Genomic DNA, 15,618 nt, shown 5'->3' with positions numbered 1-15,618 from the left:
GAAGGAAAGGAAAGATTGAACCGCCAGCCGTAGTTTCCTTGATTTGTTTGCGGGCGTGGCTGGCCTGGGTTCCCGGAAGTAGTGTGTACGGGACTGTTCGGAACGGAATCTGTGTCTGGCAGCAGGCAGTGGTGCTGCCTGTTCGGTGACTGCTAGGGTTGCTAGACGACGCAAACTAGCTCTCGTCACTTCCTCAGCCCGCCGTCTGTCCACTTCTCAGGCCGGAACAAGGGGACCAGGAGCCGGGAGAGCTCAGAGTTGTCCTGCTAAGTCCAGGACAGCGGGAAAGCCGAACGGCGGGAGTCGGGGGCCACACCACCTGCAGGAAAGAACCCCAGCCGCGGCGGGAAGATGGCTGCAGACAAACCTGCAGGTGAGGCGGCGGGGACGCGCGGGGGCGGGCTAAACGGCGCGGCGGCGGCAGGGTCCGGGTGAGACGAGGCGGTGGGGACTGGAGGGCTCCTCAACTTTGGCTTGCATTTCTATCCCCTACCTCAGTGCTAACGGGAGTTGAGGCTTACAGGTCTGATCTACTCAGGTGCTATACAAATCCATGACTGACCGCCTTTGCCATGGTCCCCAGAAAAAACTAGCCTGAAACGCTTACTTGTATCTTGCCGCTTCACAGACTGCGATTTCCAATGGGATGGGCAGACCGAGGAAGTTCATCCCAGAACGCGCAGCTCCCATAGTGTTCTATAGCTCAGGCCGGTATTCTGTGCTGTTTGAAGCACTTGAGGCTCCCTCTGGTCAGTGATGAGCTGTGGAATTAACTTTGTGGCAACCGCGCATTTAAATAGGCGTGAAGCTAAAGTGCCTCATCTGTGTGCGCTTTCTGATAAATTTATTACCCGTTTATCCCCAGTTCCTCGGTATTAATTCCTTAGTCTGGGTGATACGTTATGGATTGTTTGCCTCATTTCTAGAATCTCCCACATTAAGGAATAAAATTCTTTCTAGCCTACTTCTAGGAATGACTGACACGTGAGTTGCAATTAATATTGTATGAGGAGGGGCTGGGGATTTAGCTCAGCAGCATAAGCGCCTGCCTTGCAAGCAGGTAGTTGTCAGTTCGATACCCGGTAGCGATAAAAAAGAGAAAGACAAATACATATATATATATATATATATATATATATAAAACCTGGAAGCCTCATACAATAAATATATATAAGGCTTCCAGGTTTTACCAGAAAGAATTAACGTGACAATTTAGAAGAGATCAACACACTTTTTACAATGAGAAGTTGAAAAGGAAAAAAGTTCATTGTGCTGTGAAGTTTATTGGATATTGATCTCAATGACAAATGAACTTCAATGTGAAATTAAAATGAGCCAATCCTCTTATACAAGTACAAAATAATAAATTATAGGAAGAAATCAGGGATGTAGCTAAATGATACATTGCTTGCCCAGGATTCAAGACGCCCTGTGAGTTGGAGCCTAACACTGCCCACACTCACACATACACACACACACTGATTAGAGAATATCTTCAGTAATCTGCTAAGAAGACAAAAGTTTTAGAAAATGAGAGTGCTATGGGATTTTAGATAATTTGGTCAGAGAGGCCCTCTGGTGAGCTGCTACTTGAACAGAGACCTGAGTAAAATAAAAGAGTCATGTAGAGGTTCAGGGATTTGGCTCAGAGGCCTAAATGACTGCCAGGTAAGTGCAAGGTCTCTAGTTCAGTTGAAGGTAGGGGGAGCCATGTAGAATGGGGAGAGGAGGATCAGAGGCTTGTCACAGGCAGGAAATAAACATGGTTTACCCACAATTGAACAAGGGAGCTAAATCTTTAGAACAGTGCCTTTGTTCCCAAAGTTTACCATTCCTCATTGCTAATTCCATTGCATTTGTTTGCCTGGAATCACCTTTGTAGATCTGCAAACAATCCAGTTTTTAAATCCTACCTCAGTTCTTTCTCTTATTTTTTCATTTGTTCATTCACAAAACTTGCGAGTAGCCACTGTCTTAGATGTTGAAGAAATGAATATGACACACTATTGAGGACCTGCTTTTAAGTCTGTTAGAGATAACAGACCTATCATAGTTGTAGTCCCATTTGGTAAGAGATGTACAGTATTTATATAGTTAAAAAATATGATCCAAAGTTTGTAAGAAACTTTTCTGTAGTAAAAAATCAATATAAAGTAGATGAATGTTAGTATGGTTCCCTCGAATCACTGCTCCTTCCCGTCTCCATTTCAACTAATGTAGTTCTTATCTTTATTTTCTGATAGGATTTATTTTACATCAAGTAGCCCTTTGTGAACATTTGTGTGACAGTGCATGTGTTGGGGGTCATTTTATGAACATTTGTGTGAGAGTGCATGTGTCATTTACATGGAAGTACATTTCCGGCCTTTTTTTTTAAATCTTTTTGACAGAGTTTCACAATGCAGTTCAGGGTTGTTTATTTTGTAGCTAGGCTGGCCTTGAACTCACAGTGATCTTCCTGATCCTCTTGCCACAGCCTCCCAAGTACTGGGATTACAAGCATGCACCATTACTCCCAGCTCCATCCCTTTTTTGAGACAGGGTTTCACTAAATTAGAAAGTTGGCCAGGGCAGCCTTCAATTTGCAATCCTCCTGCCTTTAGCCCTAAGTGCTGAAATCAAAGGTGTGTGCCACCATACCTAGCTAAGTAGCTTTTGACTACTACCTGGTTTATGAGCATCTTCAGTTTATTTCCAAGTGATTTTTTATACTCTTCACACCAGAAATGATTCCCTTTTTATGTATTGTCCTTTTGTGAGTTTACATTATAGTACCCTTCTTTCTCTTCTCCAACTATTTAGGATATACTTCACATGCTACTCTGAGCTCCTGAAGTCAAGGTTCGGATTATGGCCTTGCAGGGATTTAAGAAGACAGATGACCAAGGTGCTGGACATTTAGCTCAGTGGAAGAACATTACTTAGTGTGCTCAAGAGTTAAGGATCTAGCACTAAAAACAAAAAAAGAAAGGTAAACTACCTGATCTCTGTAGCTGTAGATGAGTTTAGGTCAAGCAAGACTGGAAGCCTAGAAAATACCAAACACTGTCAAATATTGTGATATTAATGTATTCAGTAAATTTTCACTTAACAACCTTGTTTGTCATTCACTGTTTTATTTTATTTTATTTTATTTTTGATACTGAGAATCAAACTCGTGACTTTTCACTTCTCAGCAGATGCTGTACCACTGAGCTATATTCCTGACTCCATCCACTACTTTAGAGAGTAGACTAGAGAAAAAAGACAAAGCAACTGTCTTAGTGGAGCTTACTGTGTAGTACAGAAGACGTAAACATGTAAATAAAATAAAAAGTATGATTTCAAGTTATGATAAGTACTCTGAAAAAAGAAAAATGAATGCTATGGTTTGGATATGGTTTGAGTGCTTCCCTCAAGGCTTATGTGTTGGAAACCTGATTTCCAAATTAGGATATTAAGATATGATATGGGGGGGGGGAGGTTGTAGCTCGGTGGTAAAGTGTGAGCTTATCACACATGAGAGTCTAGGTTTGATCCTGGTACCAAACAGAAGGGGTCCCGGAATCTTTGTGAGGTAGAGCCTAGTGGGACATGATCACATCATTGGGATATTGCCTAGGTAGGGACCTTAGCTGTTCTTGTGAGAGTCAGTTACAGAGAGCAAGCCTGGCCTTTCCCTGTCTGGCATCCTCTTTTGCTATGTGCTCTCTGCCTCACAGGTGTCCTGTCATACTGTCAAGAGGGCCCTGACCACACCGCATGAACTTTAGAAATCATGGGCTTTTCAGCCTCTAAAACTGAGCTAAATGACCTTCTTCTTTACAAAATACCTGGCCTCAGGCATTTTGTTATGGCAATGAAAAATGGACTGAAAGAATAGAAGAAAACTGAAAATAAGAACTCTAGTTTTAGATGGATTAGTTAGAGAGAGGCTCCTTTAAAGGTGACATTAGAATACAGACCCTAAATATGAAGAACCAGTCACCTGGCAGAAGAGTAATCCAGGTAGGAAAATGTGCAGAACCCGTGGAAAACATTTAAAGAACGTCAAGAAGATCCCTGAATAAAGCTCTCTGTGGACAGAGGTTTGTATCTGCATTAGTTGTACTGTAGCATCAGAGCCTAGAACAATGTCTGACATGTGCCAGGTTCTGTATACATAGTTATAGTGAGCTGAGTTCGCACAGCAGGAAGGAAAGGAAAACTTGTGGCGGGAGCTGCTATATGCTGGACTTTGTAGGCCATGAAGGAAGTGTGTTTCTAACTAATGGGAAGCCACTTGGGAGTTTTCAGCAAAGCTGTTATCCAGTGTTCTGATTTATATCTTAATGGAACCAGGTGAGAAAGGGTGACAAGTTAGGAGCATGGGTTTTGAAGTTTATCCTAGCTTGGTATTTGTGAACCTAGCCAAGTCTTAAGAACCACCTTTTTCTTTCTTTTCTGCTTCGCTTTGCCTCTTTCCTCTGCCTCTCTTTTCTCTCCCTCTCCCTCTCTTTCTTTCTTTTGCCTCATCTTTCCCATGTGTAGGATAAAAAAGATAATAGTGTCTGCCTAGCCTGTGATGCTGGAGAAAGCTAATCTAAGGCTTTGATTTTTTTTTTTTAATGCTAGGTGGTATTTAGGTTAGTGGTAAAATGGAGAGGAGAGGTAGATATGAAAAATTTTAAATAAAACTGGCAGACTTTGGTGATTGATTGGAAATACCAATAAACAGAAGAAAACCATGCTTCTTTAGACACGATCTTAGTCAAACTTTGCTTTTTTTATTTGTAAAATGGAAACCGTAGGAGCTTTCTAATATAGTTTCCTTACATATTTATAGTTTTATAGTTTGTGGGGATCAGCTGAGGTAAAGGGTATTTTAGCTAGGCAGAGTGGCTCACACCTGTATTCGGGAGGCTTAGGCAAGAGGTCCCCTATGAGTTTGAAGCCAACCTGAACTACTCATGTTCAAAGTCATCCTGAACTGCATAGTGAGTCCCAGTCTCAAAAGGAAGGGAGGTGTTTTAGGTGAACCTGAGTTTTAGCAGAACCCAGTTTTCCCTTGAAAAGTACAATTCTAGGATGCGAAAAGTGAAGATGAGAAGAGAAATGAAGATGTAATTATTTCATAACTGGTTCCTACTTCACTTTGCAAAATGAAGACAAATAGCAGGTCAGTTGCATGTGAGGTCTTTCTGGAAGGATTTTGAAGAGAAACTTAAAGAGTACCACACAGAAGAGAGAAAGGAGGAGTGACTTATCCATTCCTCTCATTTCCTCTTTTTTAATTAGTTAAGTTCATCCCATAGGAGCCTAATTTATTTCTGTCTCTGAACCATGTGGCATCTCAGTAATGGATCACCAAGCAGATTCCACACTCACAGTTATATTTCTTTTTTTCTTTTTTTTTTTTTTCTTTTTTTTTGTCTTTTTCTTTTTTTATCGGTACCAAGGATCGAACTCACAACTGCCTGCTTACAAGGCAGGCGCTTATGCCGCTGAGCTAAACCTCTAGCCCCTCATAGTTATATTTCAAGCAAATCCTAAAGAGAGAGGTGTCCCAGAATGGAGAGGCACTAGCCAAAGACAAAGAGTGAAAAGAGACAGTAGAAGGCTCACAAGCTTGTGTCCCTGTTAACATGGATGAGTAGTGTGAAATCAGTATCATTTATGACTAAAGAAATACCAGCAATGTTTTAGGATGACTTGACTTTTATAATTATTTGAAGCTGGAGTTAGAACTCAAACTCTTGGATTTGAAGTTACTAGAGAATTGGAACTACAAGGAAAGTCATGGGGTATCTAATAGAAAAGAATGGGGGTTGAAGATGTAACTCAGTGGAAGAGAGAAAGAAAAAGAATATGAAGAGGAAGAAGATAGGACATGAGTAACCTGAAATCAGGAAAAAGCTACTTAATAGTAACTTTGAAATTTGGGACCATCTTGACCAGAAAACCTGTACAAAATACAAACAAATAGTGAGGCAGGAGTATAGCACAGTGGTAGAGTACTTGTCCAGCATGCACAAGGCCCTGGGTTCAATTGCAGCACCAGAAAGGAAAAAAGGGAGGCTGGAAATTGTAAGCCAGAGCAATTTTAGTTTATTTAAATACCTAAAACATCTTATTAAATGTTAGTTTTCTGTTAGTGTCACCGATCCTACTCTATAGAAGTAGTACCAAAGTTGTTTTTCCAGACTTGTTTGCCTATATAAGCTCACATCAATTTATAATATACATGTGTATCTAGTATATGTATTTTTTAACAGCAAGTACTTTAGAAAAGAAGAAAGTTACAAAATATCCTCATATCTTTCCTTAAGAAATTAAAAATAAAAGACAGAATAAAACCAAAAACAGAAGAAAATAATAAAGATCAGAAAACACAATCCCTTATTAAAATGGCAACATCATTTTTCATAAAAATCAACATTTTGATTCTTCCATTACTATAGAGATATAAGAGACTCAGAATAGTCTAAACAACTTTGATGAAGGAACAAAATTTAGAACCCCAGCCCTCCCCAATCCCACGACTTATCACAAAGTTACACTAATGAAAAAATGGCATTCATATCAAGATAGACAAACCACCATAGCAATATGAAGTCCCAAAACAGTATATGTATTTAAATTTTAAAATACATTTTAAAGATATGGACATACATCTATCTGTATAAAAAGCACATGTATGTTAAGTCATCACTACATTAGAGAGATGAGTAAACATGCTAAGCAGCACTGTCCTCCTATCCCCCACCATCGCCCAGTCCAGCAAGAAATCTCTGCATTATTTGTTGTTTCAGCTTTTTATTACAAATCACTTCAGACATTTAAAAAATTGAAAAATAAAATGACTGTGGTAGCACTTGCCTGTAATCCTAGCATTTGAGAGGCTAAGGCAAAAGCATCACAAATTAACATGTAGTCCGAACACTTGCTACTTAGCAAGACCCTATCTTGAAAGAGAAAATCCATGTATCCACTTCATATAGTTCAGCAGTCATGTCTAGCCATGAAGAGGTAATAAAAATTGTTACACTTCACTTCTGAATACTTCAATATGCGTTCTTTAAAAAAGAACATTAACTTTCATAGCCACAATGCCATTTTCCCAAGTATGCTTTAAAGCTATGCTTTTTAAACTAGAATGCTATTAAGGTTTACCTATTTTATTTTATCTATTGAATTCCCACTGTTTGATTTTTTAACGAAGTTTCTTTAAGAGTGAGTCAGTTTTTTGGTTGGTTGGTTTGTTTTCTTAAAGCAGGATCTTGCTTTGAGATTTAGGTTGACCTTCAATTCACTATGTAGTTCAGGCTGGCCTCAAACTCATGGTGCTCCTCCTGCCTTGGCCTTCCAAGTGTTGGAATTATAGACCTGCTCCAGCACAGCTGGTTGAATCATTTATTTTGTATACACCCAACATTCTGGACTGGTCTGATTGTTTCTTCCTGATATCCTTTAATTCGTTCCTTTATTGCTTGTATTTTCATGAGCTGAAATGACTTCTACAGAATTGATATATGTAATTTGTGTAATTCATAAAGCTTATAACATAAATTATCACTGTTAATGATAGCAAATGTGATTGGTTTTTTTTTTCTTCATTTACAATTAGTCTTATAGGATGGCCTATATGGATGTGGTGGTATACACTTGGAATCCTAGCACTCAGGAGGCTGAGGCAGGAGGATTGCCTCGAGTTTGAGGCCAACCTGGGCTACATAGTGAGTTTGAGGTCAGCCTGAACTGCATAGCCAGACCCTGTCCCATCTCAAAAAAATAAAACAAAAAAGGCAAAATAAATATTAGAATTTAGAATAATATATTGGTCTTATGATTCCAAGTTCAAATATGTAATTATATACATATATAGACAAGTGCTCAACCACCAAATTACATCCCCAGCTTTTAAAATTAAGACCTTACTGAATTTATATTATTGCGTGAACACAAATAACCAAGAATTACTGTAAGTTTAATTTTTTAGATTTATAAATTATATAGGGAAATGTTTACTGTTTCAAATTAAGCATTTATTCAAATTGAATCGAATAGTAAATTTTTTTGAATAGTTAAAATTTTTTGTTTGAAGGCATTTAGCGGTGTAAATGGATTTAAATATCAGTAACAACCCTTTAAAATTACACCTTAAAATAGAATAAGATGCCTAAATTGGTTGTAAAGATTTTAGGGGAATCTAGGTTTTTTTAATTTGTGACTTAAATCAAGTACTATTTTAAATCTAAAGTAAATCTCAAGTCATTTGTATGCATTAAAAACTGCTCTTAGAGCAGAGCATGGTGAGCAGAGCTGTAATCCTAGTGCTCCAGAAGCCAAGGCAGGAGGATCACTGTGAATTCCAGGCCAGCCTGGGCTACATAGTGGGTTCAAAGCTAACTAGAACTAAATAGTGAGACCCTGTCTCAAAAAAACAAAACCTAAAAAAATTTTTTTTTAAACTTCTAGTAATGAATGGCTAATCTTTTGGGCTTGGGAATATGTCTTACCCATTTCTCCAGCTCCTCTGTCCAGTTCAAAGTGGAGGGAACACGATTTAAGGAATTTGGATTATAGAACATGGTTCCTTTGATCATGTGTTATTTCTTGGTGCTATTTAGAAATCAGCGTTTACATGTCAGGAGTTGTTGTTTCATACTAGGAATCAGAGCCAGGATCTTTGCACTGCACTACATTTTCAGGCTATTTTGCATTTTTTATTTTGAGATGGGGTCTCACTAATTTACTGTGTTTCCCAGGCAAATCTTGAGGTTGCCATCTTTCTGCCTCAGCCTCCTGGTGTGTGGGGATTACAGCAGTAAGTCACTATACCTTGCTGTGTTGGGTGTTGATGAGTCATTTATTCTTCAGAAGAAAGTACATGTGAGGAGCCAGAGATAGAGCTCAGCAGCATAAGCACCTGTCTGGCAAGTACAAGGTCCTGAGTTCGATTCCTGATACCAAAAGAAAAAAAAGTGTATGTGAGCCAGGCATGGTGTACATGCCTATAATCTCAGCATTCAAAAGGCTGAGGCAGGAAGAGCACCACAAATTTAAGGCCATCCTGAATTACAAAGTGAGACCCTGTGTAAAACAAACAAAAAGCCAGGCATGGTGGTACATGCCTGTAATCCCAGCACGTAGGAGACTGATACAGGAAGATCACTGTGAGTTTGAGGCCAGCCTGAACTGCATAGTGAAACCCTGTCTCAAAAAAGACAAAAAAAGAAAAAAAAAAAAAAAAGAAAGCACACCTGAGGTTTCTTAACCTCAGCTATCTGGTTACTTCAGTTACCAGATTTTCTTTGTTTGGTTTTGGTTTGGGTTTTTTTTCTTATTTAAAATTTTCTGAGGCTGGGTATGGTGGCTCAAGCCTGTAATCCCAGCAATTGGGAGGCTGAGGCAGGAGGATCCTTGCTAGCTCAAGACCAACCTGGCCTACAAAGTGAGCTCAAGGCCAACCTGAACTGCATAGCGAGACCCTGTCTCAACAAGAAAAAAAAAAGTTTTCTGGGCAAGGGGATGTAGCTCAGCAGCAGAGCTTCTGCTTGGCAAGTATAAGGTCGTAAATTTAATCCCTGGTACAAAAAAACCTTTCCTTCATGAGGGCAGCATCAGTATTTTGTGACAACAGTCAGATTTCTTTTTTTATAAAACCTTTTCCTAAACATTATTAAGGCTGTATTTTGGTAGTGTAGCATGCAGTTGTCCTCCAATCAGATTCGAACTGCTAATATTCTGTATTGGAATGTGTCTGTGCCTTCAGTTAACTGACTTTCAGCTTTGAAAAAGCAGTGCATTTCTTTCCTACTTTGTTGAAGCTTAAAAGGCAACTGTTTGGCTAAATATGAAGTCTGTTGGCTTAAAGAATATCAAAGTTTGTTGCTCAAAGAGTTCTGTACACCTAGACCAGCCATGTTCAATAAGCCAAATTAGAAGGAAAGTCAGGCTTATGAATGAACAGTCACATATGCTTTCATTTGGAAATGGAGACTACTTTTGGGCAAATGAAGACATATTGTGGAATTACATGCAGACTGTATCTGGTAAGAAGTCAACAGTTAAAATAATGATTCTTTTTAAAACATTTGAAAAACATTACAGCCTGGCATGGAGGTGCACCTTTGTATTCCCAGCACTGGAAAAGCTAAGGCAAGAGGATCACTGCAGGTTCAAGGCCAGCATGGGCTACATAGTGAGTGCAAGGCCAGCCTGAACTACACAGCTGAAACCCTCTCTCAAACAAACAAAAGAAAAAGCTGATTACAGAAGTTAATGCCTGCCTCTTAAAGAAAACTTTGGAAGTATTCTGAAATACAATAAGAAAAATAAAAGTAATAGTAATGTCATTGTTAAGGTGTGTATCTAAATATCCCCCCAAAACCTCATGCCACCTGTAGGGGGATGCTTTTCAGAGGTGACTGAACCTAGAGTGTGTGATTGACTCATGGTGCAATGCTGGGATTAAAGGTGCTGAAATTTTTAAGGGTGGGTGATAGCTGGATCAGTCCACTGATTGGATTGGCACTTCCCTAATTCCAGTAGACTGGACATAATATAAGGGACAAAAGGAGGCTTGTCTTGTTCTCTGTCTTACTGCTTTTGCTGTCTTCTGCCACTATGAAGTTGCCCCTGTCTTGGAACCAGTTGATTATGAACTGAAACGTCCTCAAACTGAGATACATAAACTTTCTTTCACCCCTTTAACTTCAGGTGCTGGGTATTTTGTCTCAGCAATGGAAGAAAAGTAACATAAGACATTGAGGCGCAGTTTTTTTGTTTTCTCTGATTTGTTTTTATTTTTTGTTTTTTGAGACAGGGTCTCCCTGTGTAGCCCAGGTGGGCCTCAAACTCACAGTGAGCCTCCTGCTTCAGTCTCCCAAATTCTGGGATTACAGGTGTGTGCTACCACACTCGGCAAAAAAGAAGTCTTTTTGCTCAAGTAGAAGAATGTAGGTAAAGTAATGGTTTATGAGCATGTAGATGATTTATTGAGACCAATCATCTAAAATGTATGTAGGAATGTAGATACTGGAGTCTCTTGTCAGCTTTTGTCACTAGCTTATTTATATTGAAGTTGGCTTCTTTATGTTTCTTTGGGGATGATGACAGGGTGGCCATATAAGCCACTCTACTTTCAGTGGAAAATAGCTTACCTTGGTGAATTGTAGGGTATTTCCTCTGACCTATATTCCTAAGTCATTCTGACAAGTGGGATCCATTAAAGTATTTTACTTTAAAAAGTTCCATTAAAGTATTTTATTTACCAAATATATCATGCATGTATAAACATCATATTGTTTCATTAGAGTGACAAGCTGAAAGAAAAAACATGTATTTTGTCCCAAAGAAAAGGACTTCAGCCAGACAACAACTCAGGCCACACTTGCTTTTACTTTAACCCACTGTGAGCCATTTTAAGTTGACTTTTGGATGTCTTAAGAAATTTTTGATGTGCTATATGGTTGGGGCTTTTTGCATGTGGATATCCAGTTGTCCCAGTATATTTTATTGAAGGTACAATCCTTTCTCTATTTAATTGCTTTTGCATCTTTGCCAGAAATCAATTGTATGTAATGTGGGTATCTATTTTGAGATTTTTGGTACCTTGGTGGTTTTTCTTTCTTGATAGCATTGCCATTTTGTCATGATTGGGGTAATTTTGTGATAAGTTGTGGGACTGGGGAGGGTTGGAGCTCTAATTTTGTTCCTTTATCAAAGTTGTTTAGACTACTCTTAGTCTTTTGTATTTCTACAGAAATGTAAGAATCAAAATGGTAATTTTATGAAAAATGTCATTTTGATAAGGGATTGTGTTTTCTGATCTTTATTATTTTCTTCTGTTTGTTTTTGGTTTTATTCTGTTTTATTTTTAATTTCTTAAGGAAAGATAGGATATTTTATAACTTTCTTCTTTTCTAATAAATATACCTGGTGTTAAAAATTTTTTTTAATTTAATCTAGGGAGGGCATACCTTAGAACAAAGAATGGGGATAAGTTGATAACAAACCAAGATTTGATTTGATTTTTTTTTTGAGACAGGGTTTCACTGTACAGTTCAGGCTAGCCTTGAACTCACTTTGTAGCCCAGGCTGACCTCAAATGCAGCTATCCAGCTGTCTCAGCCTCCCACTAGTGGGATTATAGGTGTGCATCACCCTGCCCAGCAAACCAAGAATTTTTGACATTTAGTTTAAATGTGTTTCCTTATACCTGACATGGTGGTGCATGCCTGTAATCCCAGTACTTGGGAGGGTAAAGCAGGAGAATCGTTGCAAGTTTGAGACCAGCCTGGGCTACAAAGTGAGCTCAAGGCCAGCCTGAACTGCATAGTGAGACCCTGGCTCAAAAAGACAAAAATAAACAAACAAATAAATAAATATTTTTCCCTATGAGGGAAGATATATTTCTTAAAGGTTTTCTAAATTCTTCTTTTCCTTAAAATCTTAAATAATAAGTGTATAAAGGATATTTATGTTCATTATTAAAACTTTGAGATAAGAATTCTGCTTCAATGTAATAGATCCTTGCTTCCCGTGGTCCTAGACTCCTATGTCCCGTTTTTATACTATTTTTCCCTTTTTCTGAGCTAAGGTCTCATTAAGGTGCCCAAAATGGCCTTGAACTTGTGATCCTCCTGTTTCGGCCTCCTTAGTATCTTATAGACATTTGCCAGCACACCTGGTATACACATTTTCATAAATCTTTATTTTATTTTACTTTTAGTACTGGTCATTGAACCCAGAACCTTTGCATTGAGCTATAGTCCCAGTCTTTGGTGTGGTGTGGTGTGGTTTGTGTTTGTTTTTGCTTTTATTTTTGTTTTTGTTTTGAGATAGGGCCAAGTCACTAAATTGCCAGGACAGGGCCCTAATTTAGCAGTCTTGCTTCAGCATCCCAGTTAAGTAGGATTACAGGCATGTGTGCCATACCTTGCATACACATTTTAAAGTACTGGATCCTTACTGTTTTTGCGTACCTGAAAGTTTTTGCCAAACATACTTAAATGGTTTATAACCTTACAGTCAAACTCACTGAAATTGTTTTCCAAAGAAAACCACGGTGGCACAGGCCCATAATCCCAAGACTGTGGGAGGCTAAAGCAAGATGATCACAAATTAGAACCCAGCTTTGTGCAATTTATCAACTTCATGGGACCCGCTCTCAAAATAATAAATAAATAAATGGACTGAAGTATAAAAGCCCTAGAGTCAGTCTCCAGTACTAGGAAAAAAGCCCCCCCCCCAAAAAAAAAAAAACACACATTTAACACTGTCTTTTTAAACTGGTAAACTTTCCCAAAACTTACTAGTTTTTCTTATCTCTGCTAGGACTCAGTTCTTATCTTCATGCTGAGGAACAGAAATAACCAATTTATCTGCTGACTTGATGTTCAGAAGTAACATTTCTGATAGCCCAAATACCAGAGTGCCTTTTCCTGGCTTGGTCCTGGGGATTGAAAGTAGGACCTTCTGCTTGCCAAGCACAGGTTGTACCACTGAAATAAAGGCCTGGCCCCAGAGTGGCTTTTCTCTTAGATAAATCTTAAGTAAATTCTCTGAAATACAGGTTATATTTTGTTCTTGGGGGGAGATGGGTACTGGGGATTGAACTCAGGACCTCATGCTAGCCAAGCAGGTGCTATATCATGTTTTGCGGTGTTTTTGTTGTTGTTGTTGTTGTTGTTGTTGTTGTTGTTGTTGTTGTGCTGGGGATCGAGCTCACGACCTCAAGTTTGCCAAGCAAGCACTTATACTGCTGAGCTAAACCCCCGGCCCTATATCATGTTCTTAATATGCACAATAATTCTTTCATTTGGGGGGAGAACGAGGAACCAAGCTCAAGACCTCATGCTTACCAGGCAAGCACTGCGCCACTGAGCTAAATCTCCAGCCCATGGTAATTTTTTTTAATTGGTACCGGTAATTTTTTTTAATTGGACCGCAAGCTTGCAAGGCAAACACTTACGCTGCTGAGCTAAATCCCTAGCCCCTCCATGGTAATTCTTAAAAGAGTATGCATTCTTTTAGCAGTCTTATAGTGATATAAAGAGCTATTCCATAATCAAGTCACACTGACTCTAACATTACATCATTAGTGTCTATTTTTAAAGGACAAACATAAGTGTGTTTTAAAAAGTGTAACTCCAAGAATCCTTAGCTGCGGGGCTGGGGATTTAGCTCAGCAGCATAAGCACCTGCCTTGCAAGCAAGCGGTCATGAGTTCGATCCCTGGTACTGATAAAAAAGAAGAAGACAAAAAAAAAGAATCCTGAGCTGCCAAAGAAGAGGACCCATATTTTTTAGGATCCTCAGTAAATGACAGACCAGAAGATCTCAAATTTAAGCCTGATCTGGTAATTTAGCAACACCTTATTTCAAAATAAAAGGTGAAGCATGGTGACACACACCTGTATCCCCAGCACTCTGGTAGGCTGAGACAGGAAAATTGCAAGTTTGAGCCCATCCTGGGTGACTTAGTAGACCTTGCCTTAAAAAACAAAGTCTGGGCATGGTGGCATACACCTATAATCCCAGCACTCACGACAGGCAGGCAGGAGGATTGCCGTAGGTTTGAGGCCGGCCCAAGCTACATAGTGAGTTTAAGGCCAGCCTGAACTGCACAGTGAAACCCTGTCTCAAACACACACACACACACACTATAAAAAGAAGGGCCTGGATTCAATGCAAATAAAAAGGGCCTGGGAAACATTATTTCAGGGTTTTTTTGTTATTGTTGTTTTGTTTTTTTATTGGTACCAAGGATCGAACTCATGACTGCCTGCTTGCAAGGCAGGCGTTTATGCCGCTTATGCCGCTGAGCTAAATCCCCAGCCCCAGTTTTCTTTTTTTTATATTGGGGATTGAACTCATGACCTCACACTTGCCAGGCACACATTTGAGGTTTTCAGAGGAACAGTTCCTTATTACAGCACTGATTAGCCAGTATTGAGAGAACTCTAATTTAGGCAATTTCATTAGAAATGAATGTAGCTCAGTGATGGAGCCTGTGCTTAGAGTGCTCGAGATAAGAAAGGAGGAAGCAAGATTGAGACTGAAGTTGTGACAGACTCATTAACCACTTTCATCTAAAGAACTCTAAAACTTGTGTGTTTACAGATCAGGGAGCAGAAAAACACGAAGGGACAGGTCAGCCCTCTGGGATCACTGACCAGGAGAAGGAGCTGTCTGCCAGCGCTGCCCAAGCCTTCACAGTAAGAAATGGTCTCACTTTTAAATCTGCTCACATTAGGACTGCCAAGTATGGATTTGTTCACATGAATTTTTAAGTTTATAATTTTGGTTCTATACTAATTCAAGAGTTAAGATATAGAGAAGTAGGTTTCATTTTAAAGCATTTTAGAGTTTAATTAAATATAGTGAAAGAAATAGAATTTAAGTTATTCTCAAGTTTTTATGTTTCATAATTGTTTAAACTCCACACTGTTGTTTTTTAAGTCTTTTAAATTTAGATTTGTAAATATGTGGGTTAGTCTTTTCATTTCACTACTCTGTTCAATTCTTTGTCTTGACTGTACTATAAAGTGGGACCCCAAAAGTTTGTCAGAATTTTAACCTTTTTAAATTAAGTGATAAGAAAAAAAATCTTATTTGACTACCAGCATATATGCATGTAAGCAAAAGAATTTG

The 15,618-nt window shown here is 39.0% G+C and overlaps 1 protein-coding gene across 7 annotated transcripts in view; it reads left to right on the top strand.

Annotated features, from left to right (window-relative positions):
• The first annotated feature begins 47 nt into the window (after window positions 1-47).
• Cnot10 (CCR4-NOT transcription complex subunit 10) overlaps window positions 48-15,618 on the top strand; it is a 67,729-nt gene continuing 52,158 nt past the window's right edge. For 3 of the 7 annotated variants that reach the window (XM_063260446.1, XM_063260447.1, XM_063260445.1), the window contains exons 1-2: window positions 9,983-10,013; window positions 15,088-15,182. In XM_063260446.1, the coding sequence (XP_063116516.1) occupies window positions 9,998-10,013; window positions 15,088-15,182 (111 nt within the window). In that variant the 5' untranslated portion in view covers window positions 9,983-9,997. Of the gene's footprint in view, window positions 374-9,799; window positions 10,014-10,786; window positions 10,866-15,087; window positions 15,183-15,618 lie in introns of those variants that run through there. The other 4 variants (XM_005005282.4, XM_003473400.5, XM_063260448.1 and 1 more) reach the window with 3 other exon arrangements.

The sequence above is a fragment of the Cavia porcellus genome, unplaced genomic scaffold (genome assembly GCF_034190915.1).
Source record: "Cavia porcellus strain 051 isolate PalLab524CR breed Dunkin Hartley unplaced genomic scaffold, mCavPor4.1 scaffold_13, whole genome shotgun sequence".
Lineage (NCBI taxonomy): Eukaryota > Metazoa > Chordata > Mammalia > Rodentia > Caviidae > Cavia > Cavia porcellus.
The sequence above is the reverse complement of the archived record's forward strand: the minus strand, read 5'-3'. Positions and strand labels throughout refer to the sequence as shown.